The sequence below is a fragment of the Nomascus leucogenys genome, chromosome 7b (genome assembly GCF_006542625.1).
Source record: "Nomascus leucogenys isolate Asia chromosome 7b, Asia_NLE_v1, whole genome shotgun sequence".
In the NCBI taxonomy this organism is placed as follows: Eukaryota; Metazoa; Chordata; class Mammalia; order Primates; family Hylobatidae; genus Nomascus; species Nomascus leucogenys.
Genome location: NC_044387.1, coordinates 60,505,623 through 60,522,143, shown reverse-complemented (window position 1 = coordinate 60,522,143; position 16,521 = coordinate 60,505,623). Strand labels below are relative to the sequence as shown.

General features: G+C 41.6%; 1 protein-coding gene across 2 annotated transcripts in view; it reads left to right on the top strand.

Annotated features, from left to right (window-relative positions):
• The window catches only part of SETD7 (SET domain containing 7, histone lysine methyltransferase), a 61,585-nt gene that overhangs the window by 26,334 nt on the left and 18,730 nt on the right, over nt 1–16,521 (top strand). For both annotated transcript variants that reach the window (XM_012508253.2, XM_012508252.2), the window contains exons 4-7: nt 1,669–1,858; nt 7,768–7,849; nt 10,793–10,910; nt 13,130–13,287. In XM_012508253.2, the coding sequence (XP_012363707.1) occupies nt 1,669–1,858; nt 7,768–7,849; nt 10,793–10,910; nt 13,130–13,287 (548 nt within the window). The remainder of the gene's footprint in view (nt 1–1,668; nt 1,859–7,767; nt 7,850–10,792; nt 10,911–13,129; nt 13,288–16,521) is intronic.

The following is a 16,521-nucleotide window of genomic DNA, read 5'->3' as shown; positions in this document are numbered from 1 at the left end:
TGATTTTCCCTACAGTCCATATTTGTAAGCTCACTCTGAGGAAAGAGTATTTCTTTCAAAAATTTACCTTGAAAAAGTTTTACATATAAGGTTTTTAATTAAAAATGTATAACTCCTTTTGGAAATGAAAGAAGTTCTACTTTATCATTCTGGACAAATAAATTCACTCCCTCTGAAACCAGAAATTTAAACATTTAAGGGGAAAGGTGTGAGGCCCTGGAAAGACAGACTTCTGTTTTAAATAAATAGTAATGTTGGCTTACGTTAGTCATGGAGTATAAGAAGCACAAATGCTCTTATACCCTTCCATTCAATAATCATCACTAAAAGCCTGAAGGCAGATCTTGCAGGAAGTATCATCTCCATTTATGCTCAATTATTAAGAATTAACTTGAAGAGAAGAAAGAGCAATGACTATATCCCTAGTGCACTTTCTATCCATTAAAAATGCTTCTAAGTATTTTTCTTTCTATGTAAGTGCCATGATTCATTTTTAAATTTACAGCCCTTTTCCTAGAAGGCAAAAAAAAAAAAAAAAGGCAGCATTTGGGATCACTCAAAAGTCATCCTACATCACTGACTTTGAGTAGCTAGCTGTTCCTAGATCCTCAAGTTGGGGAAATTAACCAAGCTTTTAAAAGATGTCATGGCATTACTATTGTTAAATCAAACTCCCTAAGGTCTTAAATTTTCAAAGTTATGCTATGAGGACCTTCTGGATGGAAAAAAAAAAAAAGAAAGAAAGAAAGAAACATCTCTGGCACCCTAGCTTAAATTATTCATTACTTTTTGGTAACCCTGTTCAATTTAAAAACCAGTTATGAATCACCTACTGTGTCCATACCACTTATCAAGATATAGAATTATATGATAGCCTCTGCCCTAAAGTACTCAATGACCCTTAGGAATGAAGTAAATGAAAGAGTTAAGCATGAAGCTAAGTGGGCTCCTCTGCTAAAAGGAGGCAAGAGGGAGCAGGAAATAGAGTGGGAAGAAAGAATTGAGATGGGAGTGGAATTTAGTTAATCTTTTTTCACTTTTTTTTCTAATTCCAAAAAAGGTGATGGTATAGGAGTCTCAGAAAGGCAGTGTCCAGACATCCTTTTGTTTGCCTCTGAAGAAGTGCAGATAGCTCTCTTTACTTGTGTACACTAAATTAATTCTTAAGTACATTTGAACTGAATATTTTCCTAACACACCAGAAATCCAAATTTTAATACTGAGAAGGGAGATCATATGAATAGTGGGTAGGAGTGTCTTGCTAAAGATCGTCATCATATTTGATTTTGGCCAAAAATAACACTTAGTTACATTTCCTTTAAATATTGGTAATTGATGTTACAAATATCAAAGAAACATTATTTATTTATTAGATAGAGTATGAGTAACTTGTCCCGGATTACAAACTGCAACGGAGTCTCCCACTCTCTAAATCAGGCATACATGCCCCAAATGTGTATGACTTTCTAGCAGTATATTTGTATGGAGCTGGATGAGGAGCTGTGCATCATGTTTTTCTTACCCAGGTGAAAAGCTCTGGGTTCCTAAACTGTTATTATCGCTACTGGTGCTATATTAATAATGGGAGTGCAGAGGAGAAATTTCTTGGAACTCATGTCCTAGACATACTATATATAATATTTTCTGGTTTTTGGTTTCTCCCATCAGGATGGAGGAAGCCTTGTAGGAGAAGTAAATGAAGATGGGGAGATGACTGGAGAGAAGATAGCCTATGTGTACCCTGATGAGAGGACCGCACTTTATGGGAAATTTATTGATGGAGAGATGATAGAAGGCAAACTGGCCACCCTTATGTCCACTGAAGAAGGGAGGCCTCACTTTGAACTGATGCCTGGAAGTAAGTTGAATCTGCTTCAGATGGGTTGCTCCAATTCCAAAGCAGGTTGTTAGGGCTGATTTGAGAGAAGCTTCTTTTCTCTTCCTCTCTGGGTAGTTCTCTTCAATCGTGTATTAGTCAGGTTTTATTGCATAACAGACACTGCACCTCCCCAGTGGTTTACGACAGCCACCACAGCTCTGCCGAGCAGCTGTACTCCAGCTGGCTGAGGCTGGGCTAAGGGGGCCAGGCCAGACTTGAGGCTTCTGGTCAGGTTTGAGTCAGCTCTCTTTGTCTTAATTCTGGGGCCTAATCTGAAGGGACAATGGCAGTGTGGGGCAAGATTTTCCCACAGTGGATCACAGAAGTGTCAGAGCATAAGCAGATACCTGTGATGCCTTTTGAAACCTCACCTTGGAACTGACATGGTGGCACTTTCACTCACTTTTCACTGGTCAAAGCAAGTCACATGGCCAAGCCAGACATCAGTGAGACAGGGAAATTACACCATACACATTAGTGGGAGATACTGAAAAGTCATGTGACAAAGGGCCTAGGTATATAATCCTCATATAGGGAGGGAATAAAGAAATGACAGCAGTAATTCGTTTGTTTTTTTTTTTTATTTTGAGACGGAGTCTCGCTCTGTCGCCCAGGCTGGAGTGCAGTGGCGCAATCTCGGCTCACTGCAACCTCCGCCTCCCGGGTTCACGCCATTCTCCTGCCTCAGCCTCTCCGAGTAGCTGGGACTACAGGCGCCCCCCACCACGCCTGGCTAATTTTTTTGTATTTTTAGTAGAGACGGGGTTTCACCGTGGTCTCGATCTCCTGACCTCGTGATCCGCCTGCCTCGGCCTCCCAAAGTGCTGGGATTACAAGCGTGAGCCACCGCGTCCAGCCGACAGCAGTAATTCAATTGATTTCAAATGGTTATCTCTCCAAAAAACTGTGCTATGATAATAAAGAACCAAATCAAGTAGATCTCTAAACTGTAAAGTTGATTGAGCCTGAGCTGTGACTGGAAAATATAAATGCATATTGGCATCTCGAGCCCAACATCTTGCGTGGAGCACAATGTATGAGTGAACCCAATGGAATCCATATTTGAAAAAAGTATTATTTTCCTTTTAGAAGTACACATGTCACACTAAACATTTTTTCTGAGTATAAAATTACTAAGTGTAGAAAATCTGGAAAATATACAAAGAAAAATCAAGAGTATAGGAAAGAGGCAAAGTGTTGGATTACCATATTGCATTTTGAGTGGCACAGCTTAAGAAAGCTATTTGAATTGGTCTGATTCCCTGAAAACAGTATATGCATGTATTTCTGATCCAGGTTTGGTTATAGAGAGAAAAAAATAGAAAAGACAATAAATCTAGGCATTAATAGGCTTAAATAGTATTTAGTTATTTGTGATCTGAAGAAGAGTCTCCAAAGGAAGCTTGTCCAAAAGTGGAAAATTTAGCATTTATATTTAGGTCCAATTTGGGTTGCTTTAAATGTCTTTTTTGTTTTTTTAAGTTAAAAATGGAGACAGTCTAAATGCAATGTGGGATTCTGGATTGGATCCTGGAAGAGAAAAAGGACATTAGTGGAAAAACTGGTGAAATCTAAATAAAGTCTAGAGTTTTGTACATAGTAATGTATCTGTGTTGGTTTCTTAATTTTGACAAATGTACCATGCACTGTAAGAAGTTAACATTAGGAGAAACAGCGAGGATGCTCTGTGCTTTCTTTGCAACTTTTCTATATACAGTCATGGGCCCATAACAACTGTGGTACCATAAGATTATGCCATATTTTTTTTTTATTTCATTTTATTTTTTAAAGGACAGGATTTCACTCTGTTGCCCAGACTGCAGTGGACTGGTGTTATCATAGCCCACTGCAGCCTTGAGCTCCTGGGCTCAAGCAATCCTCCTGCCTCAGCCTCCGCAGTAGCTAAGACTACAGGCATGCACCACAATGCCCAGCTAAATACTTTTAAATTTTTTGTAGAAACAGGGCCTTGCTGTATTGCTCAGGCTGGTCTCAAACTCCTGGCCTCAAGCAATCTTCCTGCCTCAGACTCTCATAGTGCTGGGATTACAGACATAAACTACTGCACCCAGCTAAGATTATATCGTATTTTTACTGCATCTTTTCTATGTATAGATATGTTTAGATACACAAATCCTTCCCATTAGGTTACTGTTGTCTATGGTATTCCCCACAGTAACATGCTGTACAGGTTTGGAGCCTAGGAGCAATAGGCTCTACCATTTACTAATAGCCTAGATGTGTAGTTGGCTATACCTTCTAGGTTTGTGTGAGTACACTCTCTGATGTTTGCATAATGACCAACTCACCTCACGACACATTTCTCAGAATGTATCCCCTTCATTAAGTGATGCATGTCGTATATTTGAAATTACTCCAAAACGAAAAGTTTATTTAAGAAAAAAAAGGAAGCAGTAATCTTTGAACTACAAACTCTGATATCTATGCCCTTGATCTGTGTTCTGAAAGGAGACACTATCATAATATTTAGAAATGAGGAGGCTCAAAACAAGGGAGGATCCCAATTGGTGATGCCAGTTTTAAAACTTCAGAAGTAGCAGCATTTTTAGTGGCAGGTGCCTGAACTTAAGAATCACCTAATTTGAGACCCATCTCTAACATTTACTATATTGTCCTTGGGCAAGTTATTTATTTTTTCAGAACCTGTTTCCTCATTACCAAATGTGGATATTAGCACCTACCATAAAACACCGTAATGAAAGTTGTTGTTATTACATTCTTCTTGCTATAAATAAGAAACAGTAGGCCAGGCCTGATGGCTCACAGCTGTAATCCTAGCACTTTTGGTGGCTGAGCCAGGTGGATCACTTGAGCCCAGAAGTTCAAGATCAGCCTAGGCAGCATGGTGAGATCCTGTCTCTACTAAAAATACAAAAAAAAAAATTAGCTGGGCATGGTAGCATGTGTCTGTAATCTCAGCTACTTGGGAGACTGAGGTGGGAGGATCACCTGCAGTGAGTTGAGTGCACTGCACTCCAGCCTGGGCGACAGGAGGGAGACCGTGTCTTTAAAAAAAAAAAAAAAAAATTGTTGAAAGTGAGAATTCTAAAGGCAATTATTATTTTTTTAGAATTTCTGGTTGCTTTAGCTGGGTGTGGTGGTGAGTGCCTGCAGTCCCAGCTACTCAGGAGGCTGAGGCACAAGAACCGCTTGAACCCGGGAAGTGGAGGTTGCAGTGAGCCAAGATAGCACCACTGCACTCCAACCTGGGTGACACAGAGACTCTGTCTCAAAAAAAAAAAAAAAAGCAACAACAACAACAACAACAACAAAACTTCTGGTTGCAAATAAACATTCACTTCAAATTAACTTAAGGCAGAAAAGAAAGGGGGGATTTATTGGCAAGATTCCTGCAGACCTCAGGTGTTTTGAAATGTTGAATAGTTTGAGCCTCAAAAGGGCCAGGAACTGTGGCTGCTCTGGCACTCTGAAGATCCCATGGACAGATCTTTAGTCTAATGTTCTGCCATGTTTGTGTCTCTCCTCTGCCCCTTCCAGTTATAATTATTGACCTGCTGACTAGCCACTGGGTTAGGGGGTACAGGGTCCTGTGACTGTAGGGTCCAGTGGTTGGGGAAGGAGAGAAATTAATGCAAATATCTCACGTAAAACACTCCTTGACCTGTTGCCTCACCAGCTTCTCCCTTTCTCTGTGTGCTTTTGTAACCACAAACTACTTCTAGTTCTCTACTTACTTCCTGTGGAGTTTCTCACCTATGCCACTGCTTCTCACCTGGTCAGCCCTACTCCACATAGTAACTGCTTTTCCTTGGCTAATTCCTACTCAATCTTTAAGGCTTAACTCACTTTTTATAATGAATGTTTGTCCATTGAATAAATGAATTCTAGTCAAAGGGCATAGCATACTATAGAGAAAAGGAGGGAAAGCAAAGGATGTGTAAAATCTGTAAAAGTAAAGGATGTGCCTGCAGCCTGGGCATGTCTAAGGGAGCAGAAGAAGGGACAGTAGGCATCGGAAGAGATAGTGTGCACTCTCTGAAAGCAGCAACAGAGGTTAATCCTTTTTGTATCTACACAGTCCCTAGTGTTGTACATGTAGTTGGCACTCAGTAAATTTGTCATAAAAATTTTAGTCTAAGGAGCTAGATGGAAGTTCATAGGAAAATTTCCACTCAATAGAACATATATTCCACGCACAATTTTGGTTATTTATAGAAAGTGGCAGCTGGGCACAGCAGCTCACGCCTATAATACCCGCACTTTGGGAGGCTGAGCCTGGTGGATCACTAGAGGTCAGGAGTTTGAGACCAGCCCGGCCAAGAGGGCGAAACCCCATCTCTACTGAAAATACAAAAATTAGCCAGGCATTGGTGACAGGCACCTGTAATCCCAGCTGCTTGGGAGGCTAAGGCAGGGGAATCACTTGAACCCGGGAGGTGGAGATTGCAGTGAGCTGAGATCACGCCATTGCCCTCCAGCCTGAGTGACAGAGCAAGACTGTCTCAAAAGAAAAAAAGAGTGGGGGAGGGTGGTTTAAATTCTTTTCGTGGATTGCTTGGTGGTCTGTTACCACTTTGCTCTCAGATCCAATCCATTCATCATTCTTTCACTGCCCGCTATTATTGCAAGGGGCTGCTGCCCCTTGCGGCCTGTATTTTTCAGGCTCCTGTGCATCTGACTTCTGTCTGAGTTTGGCCAAAGGGAGGCCACTGGCTGGCTGGGGACAAAGCAGGAGAAGGCAGCAGGAAGACACCCTCTTTGTGTCAACCAGCATCTCCAGCAGTGGCCCCATCACCTCCTGATTCCATCTCCCATGAAGGAGGCCCAGGCTAGTTCCAACTACCCCAGCTCCAGAGATCCAGGAGTACCACTGTGCCCTCTGTCCCTCTGGCCTCCAGTGGCAGCTTCCTGCTCTTGCCAGTGTCTGGGCTTTTCACGGCTCCATCTGGCTTGTCAGCATTCCATACCCTGTATGACCAATTCCCTGAACTGAATTCTCTTTGAAACACTCAAATGGTCTGTTTCTGTTGCAGACACTGACTGATTTGGATTGGTTTCTGACTTTTAGTTTGAGGTATTCATTGCGGTTTTGGTTGTACAAAAAAAGCCACTCACAAACAAACAGAAAGAGGACCTAGTAACCATTGGTAACTACTGAAGCATTGCTTAATGGGATTGTGAGTTTTCCCTTAGTGTATATAATCATTTGCTTTGCAGGAGTAAGCCCTCTGATTCTAAATCTTGTTTCTTTACCTATCAGTCTTCAGAGCATCTATCTTCAGTGCTCTGTATGAGGATTCTCTAAGGCTAATCCTTCACAGAGAGCCAGTGTTCATTCTAGGGTGGTTGTGTGCCTTGATTTCTAGACTAAATTACTAATTGGCTTCTAAACCACCGTAATAGAAAGGAGATTATTTTGTTAATGCTTTATCAAAAGCAGTGCTGTTCTCCTTAATTCTGGTGAGGCAGAATTTTATTCTTAGTGAAGGAGACAACTGCCAGGGTTCAGTTGCTGGATTCTGTAGACTGTGTCTGTAATGAAGAAAACCACCAGAAAAATTTAAAACCATCCTCCAATTTGATCTGAGCCAAGAGATCTCAGAATTTCATGACAAAGCATTTGATTGATTCCCAAACATCCTTTAAGTCATTTTAATAAGGAAAATTCAAGAGTGAATTGGAATGTTAAGAGATGCATCTGATGGCTGTTCATGAAGGCCTGAAAATAAAACTGAAGAGTAAATCTAAAATGTATCCATTTAAGTTGAAGAACTTCATTCTAGTTGGTATAACTTGATTAAGATTTTTGGTTTTTTAACTCTTTGTTGTCCCATGAATAGAGAGAAGTGTTATAAATGCTCTTCCCTAACTCTGCACCTGTACTGATATTTTTGTTTGCTTTTCAGATTCAGTGTACCACTTTGATAAGTCGACTTCATCTTGCATTTCTACCAATGCTCTTCTTCCAGATCCTTATGAATCAGAAAGGTAATTTCCTCCTTGTGGTTTTAATTGCAGTGTTTATGTGAGGTTAAATAAGCCTAGTGGTAGGAACTTATGTGCCTCTGTGGCTCTCTGCCCAGGCTGGGTTCCAGCTCAGACCAAGCTCCTCATTAAAGTGTCATTTTCCTTTGCAAACCCTCAAATAAATATTTCTATATTCTGAGGAAGAATACTTTTATTCTTATGTAGAATCTGACCCTGTAAGAGAGTTTCCTCACCCATAAATCACAGAACAGCTTGTGTGTCTGTCCTAGAGTAAAACCTCCAGGTAGAAAGAGCAGTTGAGGCCGGGCATGGTGGCTCATGCCTGTAATCCCAGCACTTTGGGAGGCCAAGGCGGGTGGATCACTTGAGGTCAGGAGTTCAAGACCAGCCTGGCCAACGTGGTGAAACCCCATCTCTACTAAAAATACAAAAATTAGCTGGGTGTCATGGCATATGCCTGTAATCCCAGCTACTCGGGAGGCTGAGGAACAAGAATTGCTTCAATCTGGGAGGCAGAGGTTACGGTGAGCCGAGATCACACCACTGCACTCCAGCCTGGGCAACAGAGCGAGACTCCATCTAAAAAGAAAAAAAAAAAGAGCAGCTGGGCCAGGCAGCCAGCTGTGTCGTGGCTGAGCATTCCCTTTCTTAGGGTCTGTGCTGCAGTCACATGCTGGCCCTCTAGGGGAACATTTCATGCTCTTTAAAGCTCTAGCCTGTGCGCACAGGGTGCCTCCATTTCATCTTAGTCCAGCTGAGGTGTTCTGGAACACAAGACAATTTCTTTTTTCACAAACAGAAGACAAGAGTGAAACAAAGAAAGTATAAGAGGCCTAAAAACATTCTAGCTTACAAATGACAAGTTTCTGGTTTGTAAGCCCATCCCCAGAGGGTCACATCCTGTTCCACTTCATGTCTTATTTATGAAGATGGCTAAACTCTAGCTCTTGAGTCTTGGTATGGCTTTTTCTGGTACCCTCTCTGGGATTCTTCTTATTCCTTAGCAGCAGATCTGTTTATGAATAAGCATACTATCTGAAATTGATTTTCTCTTTGCCTCGTGTTTTGTAAGCATGGCTTACCTCCCATTCACTTTCTGTTCCCATCTGAGAAATAGGCCTCTTCCTCCATTCAACTGACAGGGCTGACCCCACAATGTCACAATGATGAATGGACTCTTTTTTGACATGAGGCTCTGGCCCAGTTACAAAGGGAGGGGTTTAGCTTCTTTGTTAGCTCCGAAACACAAGACCGTAGCCACACGTGTTAGTCTTATCTGTTATTATTGTTGTGATGAGGCTGCATAATGATGCCCTCAGAACTTTCAGTGGTTTACAGAGTCAAACATTTTGTTTTACACTCATAGTTCTGTAGGTTGGCTGAGGTTCAGCCACTTTTGACTGGAATCAGCTAAGCTCAGCTGGCCTAGGCTGGACTCCAGGTTTCAAGTTGGGTTCAAGTCTGTTTCACATGTTTTCTTTACAAAAGAAACAGGGAGCAACAGCCCCCTAGGGCATATTCTTCTAGTGGAGACAGTGAAAAGTCTGGAGGAGGCCAGCAGAAATTTGCCTCAGCCCTTCATACCTGAGACTTGCCTGCAGCCACTTCTGCCCGTGTTCTACCAGCAAAACAGATCAGATGGCCAAGCGAGAAGTCAGTGGGGCAGGATGTATCCTCCACCCACCCTGAGGGAGGCACTACAAGGTCACGTGGCAAAGTGGCAGGATGTATATAATTCTATCACAGGGAAGAAGTAAAGAGTTGAAAGCAATAAATCAGTCTTCCAGTTCATGAATAAGCATAAGAGCCATGTAACTAAAATTACAGATGATCAGTTCCTGTAGGGTCATTCCATCCCAGTGTCTGATTAAATCCAGTTCCATAATTATGAGCACTTTTTCTTTATTTTTTTTAAAGACAGAGTCTTGCTCTTGTCCAGGCTGGAGTGCAATGGTGCGATTTCAGCTCACTGCAATCTCCGCTGCCTGGGTTCAAGCAATTCTCCTGCCTCAGCCTCCTGAGTAACTGGGATTACAGGCACCCGCCACCACACCCAGCTAATTTTTGTATTTTTAGTAGAGATGGGGTTTCACCATGTTGGCCAGGGTGCTCTTGAACTCCTGACCTCAGGTGATCCACCCGCCTCAGCCTCCCAAAGTGCTGGCATTACAGGCATGAGCTACCACGCCTGACCAGCTGTTTACTTATAAACCAGTGGTTGGCAAACTTTTTCTGTAAAGGGCCACATAGTAAATATTTTAGGCTTTGCAAGCCATATAATATCTGTTGCAACTACTCAATTCTGCCTTTGTAGAGCTAAAGCAGTCACAGGCAATACGAAGCAAATGGGTATGGCTGTGTCCCAGTAAAACTTTACTTACAAAAACGAGCAGCAGCCAGATTGGACCCTCAGGCCATAGTTAACTGACCCCTGTTATGAACTCTTTTGCTGGGAAATGCTTATTGGATATATCTTATTAATTGTTTGTCACTGTTTCATAAAGAAGATACATCTTGAGGCTAAACTAAAACAGCCTCCTTTCCCTCCCATCTAACACTGACAAACTTAGATATAGCTTTAATTAACTTTGAAAAAATGTTTACTTGTCCAGTAAGACAGTGAAAATTGTCATCAACTAAAAACATAAAATTCTTCCAAAAAATACCTCATATCAAGCACTGAGCATCTTTATGAAAATATAATGATAATTTCTATATTAGAAAGCAAATTTTAAACACCACTCTTAAAAGAGACGTAACTACCATTTGTTTAATTTCCAATGCCAAAATATTGTGGTTTAACTTTTTCTTCCTCCCTCCCTTCTTAGTTGAGTTATGAATTGACATTTTGGATTCAGTAGCCTTAATGATATTTTGGCAGTTGATGTAAGCAATGACATATTAAGCTGAAAAGGTCACTATTGAATTCTTTTTTCAATTTAGGGTTTATGTTGCTGAATCTCTCATTTCCAGTGCTGGAGAAGGACTTTTTTCAAAGGTAGCTGTGGGACCTAATACTGTTATGTCTTTTTATAATGGAGTTCGAATTACACACCAAGAGGTGAGTGGGGCTGACAGTGGAAAATCAACTTTGTTGGTTAAAAGGCTTTGCTTCAAACAAAATCCCTTTACCTTAGTACTCACTAGAAAGTTAAAGAAACAGATTGGCTTTTTTGTAAAATTGATTGGACATTTTCCTCCTCTTTATTTTAAGCCTTAATACGATTTTTTTTTAAAGTTCCACAGCTATTTTATAGAGATTGAGGTGATGCTGTCAATAAGACAGTAATTGGTATATTAGACTATACCGATGTCTTAAAAATTGAGGTCCAATCAGACTCTGTAAATAACTAACTCATGACCTTGGGTGGGGTGCTCTATAGGAAGGCCCCCTACATCTTCTTGTGCAAAAGCCATGCCATACTATAGCCTACATTTTGTCAGGAAGAGTTCTTTTGTCAAAAAAATTAAAAACAAAATGTTAAAGAGTTGAATCACGTCTTGCCTTTAAGATACAACCTTTGATATACTTCAAAGGCTTCATATATGTTTTCTGTTTTTGTTTCTTCACTTTACAGTTAATTTCCCTAAGTGTCTGCCTAAGGGCAAAAGTTCGATGTTTTTAGAACAGCTTATGCGCTCCTTCCTTGTCTGACTTATATTACGTGTATGGGACCTTAAGCTTATGGCTAATATTCCACATTTATGTTCACCTTTGCATTTATTCCTATGGAACAGTAAGAGAGAAAATGCTGTGAAATAATAAAGTTATTACACTTTCAAAGCAGTTGCACAGGCAAAAGAGGGCGACGTATTCAAACTGCACTGTGGTCTGTCAGACTATGTCCCATGCAAAGGCCAGACTTCTGTCAGCAATCCAGAGAAATTCAGCATACAAAAGGTGACTTTGGGATACTGATATATTATTTACTTACCCATTTTACAGATAGGGAAACGGAAGCCTAGAGAGATTACACAACTTGCTTAAAGTCAAAAATACAGCAAATAGCAGAGTTCAAGTAGGATTTCAAACTGCAGAATCTGGCTTTGTGCTGAACCTCAATATGCTGTATTGTATAAATGAATGTGACGCCTTTCTTGCCCTGATGAAATTTAGATTCTGTTGGGGAGATAAGAAAAATACACAACTAATGGCAGCATAAGGTAGATGGTACCAAGTGCCACATATCGGTATCACATGACTGGTTTTGAATATTAAGGTCCATGAAGCTTTTTTTCCACTTTTGATCACTGCTGTATCCCCTGCACCTGGAACAGTGCCTGGCACATGGTACCGCTTAGTAAACATCAGTTGAGGGACTATCACATATGAATAAAAGCACAATTACAATTTAACAGTGGGGGAAATGGTATACCTTGAGAGTCAACAGTTTTGTATGAAAGTGTCATCCTGTTGGCTTCAAAAGGCTGGGCTGCTGTCATCACCAGCTCCTGGGGTGAGTTGGTCAGGAGTGGTTTGGAGAAGAGAAGCCTGATGGTTACACTGCTGTAGATAAGAAGGCATGCTGGTAGTCGATGGCTGCCTCCTGGTCACAATGATTTCCCACCTGTAACAAAGGTGGAGGACTTTCCTAGAGTACATTCTTGCATCCCTTACATTTCTGGTTCCATTTGTGTTCTTACTTTGTTTTTTTTCTTTTGCCTCCTCTTCTTTATCTACTTTTAATTCAAGTTATCTAGTTATATTTGTGTGTGTATTCATCAGGGACTTGAAATCCTTTTTTTTCATATAGAACAAGGAAAAATGAATAAATAGTAAGTCGAGCTGCCTGGCACTGACCACACATGTCATTTGCACTCTCAGTATGTGGAGACATGCCTTTTGTTTTGTTTTATTTCATTTCATTTTGTAGTGCTCCAACCTTGAAGTTTTGGCTGAGTGCGGTGGCTCACACCTGTAATCCCAACACTTTGGGAGGCTGAGGTGGGCAAATCACCTGAGGTCAGGAGTTTGAGACCAGCCTGGCCAACATGGTGAAATCCCGTCTCTACAAAAAATACAAAAACTAGCCAGGCGTGGTGGTGCACACCTGTAATTCCAGCTACTCAGGAGGCTGAGGCACAAAAGTTGCTTGAACCTGGGAGGCAGAGGTTGTGGTGAGCCAAGATCACGCCGCTTGCACTCCAGCCTAGGTGACGGAGTGAGACCCTGTCTCAAAAACAAAAATAATAATAAGATAAATGAGTTAATATCTCTGATGTCCTTTGAACTTTGGGGAGAAAGGTCCTCTCTAAGGCTCGCTTTCTTGTTTTCTGCAGGTTGACAGCAGGGACTGGGCCCTTAATGGGAACACCCTCTCCCTCGATGAAGAAACGGTCATTGATGTGCCTGAGCCCTATAATCATGTATCCAAGTACTGTGCCTCCTTGGGACACAAGGCAAATCACTCCTTCACTCCAAACTGCATCTACGATATGTAAGTATTACCCGGAGCTGCTGGGGCAGATCTATGCCTCAGGGCCCTGGGACGGAGGAGAGCAGTAAAAGGTGTTATTCTGCCTCAGATAAAGGCTGCTTCATCCGAATGACCATGGGTCCTCTGCCATCGGCCTCAGGGTTATGACTTGAAACTCAAAATCTAAACAGCCTCACTCTGTGGCTTTGGCAGTCTAAGAAATGGAAAGTGCTTTGAAGAGGAGAAATGGTATGGAAATAGTATACCATACCGAGGGGTTGCTGTTTTATAGCTCCTTTTTTCGTCCTTCAGTTTTCTCGTTCTGGACAATTAAAGATAGCATTATTTGAAATAATAGTAAAAATTTAAATTACTCTGCACAGTGGAGAAGATGAAGGAGCCCTTTTTTTTTTTTTTTTTTTTTTTTTTGAGATGAATTTTCCCTCTTGATGCCCAGGCTGGAGTGCAATGGCGAGATCTCAGCTCACCTCAACCCCTGCCTCCTGGGTTCAAGCGATTCTCCTGCCTCAGCCTCCCAAGTAGCTGGGGTTACAGGCATGTGCCACCACACCCGGCTCATTTTTTTGTATTTTTAGTAGAGATGGGTTTTCACTATGTCAGTCAGGCTGATGTCGAACTTCTGGCCTCAGGTGATCCACCCGCCTCGGCCTCCCAAAGTGTTGGGATTACAGGCGTGAGCCACCACGCCCAGCCGGGAGCCCTTTTATGATGTGAAAGGAAGAAGGAAAATAAAGTCCTAAGCCTAGGGCATGACATCTCAGCGTTGGAAAAGACCTATAAAATCAGAATCCCTATTATTTGATAATAAAAAGGAATGAAGTACTGACATATGCTACAACATGGATGAGAATTGTAGACACTATGCTAAGTGAAAGAATGTATGACTCCATTTATATGAAATATCCAAAATGTAGGAAATCCACAGAGATAGAAAGTAGATTAGTGGTTCCCTAGGGCTGGGGTAGGGGGATGAGGAGTGTGTGCTAATAGGTATGGGATCTCATTGCGGTCTCATTTTGGGCTGATTAAAATGTTCTAAGGCGGGTGTTCTAAAATTAGATGATGGTGATGGTTGCTGAATTTTGTGTGTATTTGTGATATTCAGTGGTTGAAAGGCCACTGAATTATCTACTTCAAAAGGTAAATATATATAAAGGAGTACATATATTTACACTCTGTATATAAATTATATATTAACAAAGCTGGTTTTTTAAAAAAACAATCAAATAATCCTCTTAGAGTTTGAGCCTTCTCTTCCATCTGCTCATTGAACCTCTTCTTGGAAACCTCCATTGGTGTGGAGCTTACATTATCCACAAAGGTCCAGACAAATAGACAAATGAAATAGACATTACAAAATTAGCTTCTGGGCTCCGATGACTAGAAAGTTCTTTTTCGTTGTTTTTTGTTTTTTTTTTGAGACGGAGTCTCGCTCAGTCTCCCAAGCTGGAGTGCAACGGCGAGATCTCGGCTCACTGCAACCTCTGCCTCCCAGGTTCAAGCAATTCTCCCACCTCAGCCTCCCGAATAGCTGGGATTACAGGCACCTGCCATCATGCATGGCTAATCGTTGTATTTTTGTAGAGACAGGGTTTCACCATGTTGGCCAGGCTGATCTTGAACTCCTGACCTCAGGGGATCCGCCCGCCTCGGCGCCCCAAAGTGCTAGGATTACAGGTGTGAGCCACTGCCCCGGCCTAGAAGTTTCTTTATAATGAGCCCAAATGAGTTTCCCTGAAATATTCAGCCCTTGGTCCTAATTGTCTCCCTTTTTTCCCTGTGTCCCATGTCAGACTCTTTTACATGGTAGCCCTACAAACACTTTAGTAGTTTTTATATGACCCCTGAATGTGTTCTTCCCAAAGCCAAACATCTCTGACTGTTCTCTAGAGGATATAATTGGGATTCTTTGTGCCATCATTGTTGCTCTCCTTAGCTTGGCCTGAGAATGCCAGTTCTTCTTGGGAGCCAGTGAGCTGCCTGCAAACTTTACTGTTCAGTTATAGCTTGCAGTCCCTCAGTCATGTTGCTTGTTAGCATAAGCAGAATCAGATTATGTGTATTTAATCTGTAGGAAAATTGCCAGGATTTGGAGGTTCCTCAAGAATGTCCATCCCTGCATCCTTGAAATGGCTTAAAAATTTTCCTGGCAACGACTTGCTCTCCTTGGCAGCCCGTAACAAGCACTGAAGCTACAACTTCTGTTTAAAGGACGGGTAGAAATGGCAAAGGACATGTGTCATGTGAAATGAAACTGACACTATGATTAACTCCAAGGCTTTCATGGCCAGGGTGAATTAGGCCAAAGCGTCATTTCAAGCTGCACACAGCTTAACGACAACTCTTTAAAGGGGTGGTAACAAACAATCATAAATGCTACTTAAGACTACTCTTTTAAAACAAACCAGGTTGTTGATTTCATTGCAAGGACGTGATTTTTCTCACCAAAAGGAAGAAAGCACAGGAGATAAGAGAAGGTTTCATTTGTACAAAACCAAGTCCCTGTACTCTGCAGGTTTTCATCTTGTTTATTGTTGTTTGTTAGTTTGTTTGCAAGCAAGCCCAGGGTGACCAAATCTTAGTTATTTGGGGTAATGAGAAGACTACTTGAATAATAACCCAATATGAAATTCAGGTACCAATTCATGGTATTCATTTGTTTCAAAAATCATTGGTATTGACATGTACTCTTTTTTTTTTTTTTTTTTTTTTTTTTGAGATGGAGTTTCGCTCTTGTTGCCCAGGCTAGAGGTGCAATGGTGTGATCTCAGCTCACTGTAACCTCTGCCTCCCAGGTTCCAGTGGTTATCCTGCCTCAGCCTCCCAAGTAGCTGGGATTACAGGCATGCACCACCACGCCTGGCTAATTTTAGTATTTTTAGTAGAGACGAGTTTTTGCCATGTTGGTAAGGGTAGTCTCAAACTCCTGACCTCAGGTGATCCACCTGCCTCAGCCTCCCGAAGAACTGGGATTACAGGGTTGAGCCACCACGCCTGGCCCTGATATGTACACTTTAACCTAAACAAAACACTTCCATAAGCTGTTTGAAATGCCAAGTGGACAAATAGATAAGAGCTGCTTTCCTAGACAACCTGTAGACAAGAGGCTAAGACACTTGACACAGAGGTTTGGTTTGACTGCTAATCATGTAGCTCATGTTTATAGACCACGCACTCCGGGCTGGTGCTGTGCTAGATGCTCTTCATGCATTGTCTCATTCAGTCCTCCCAGTA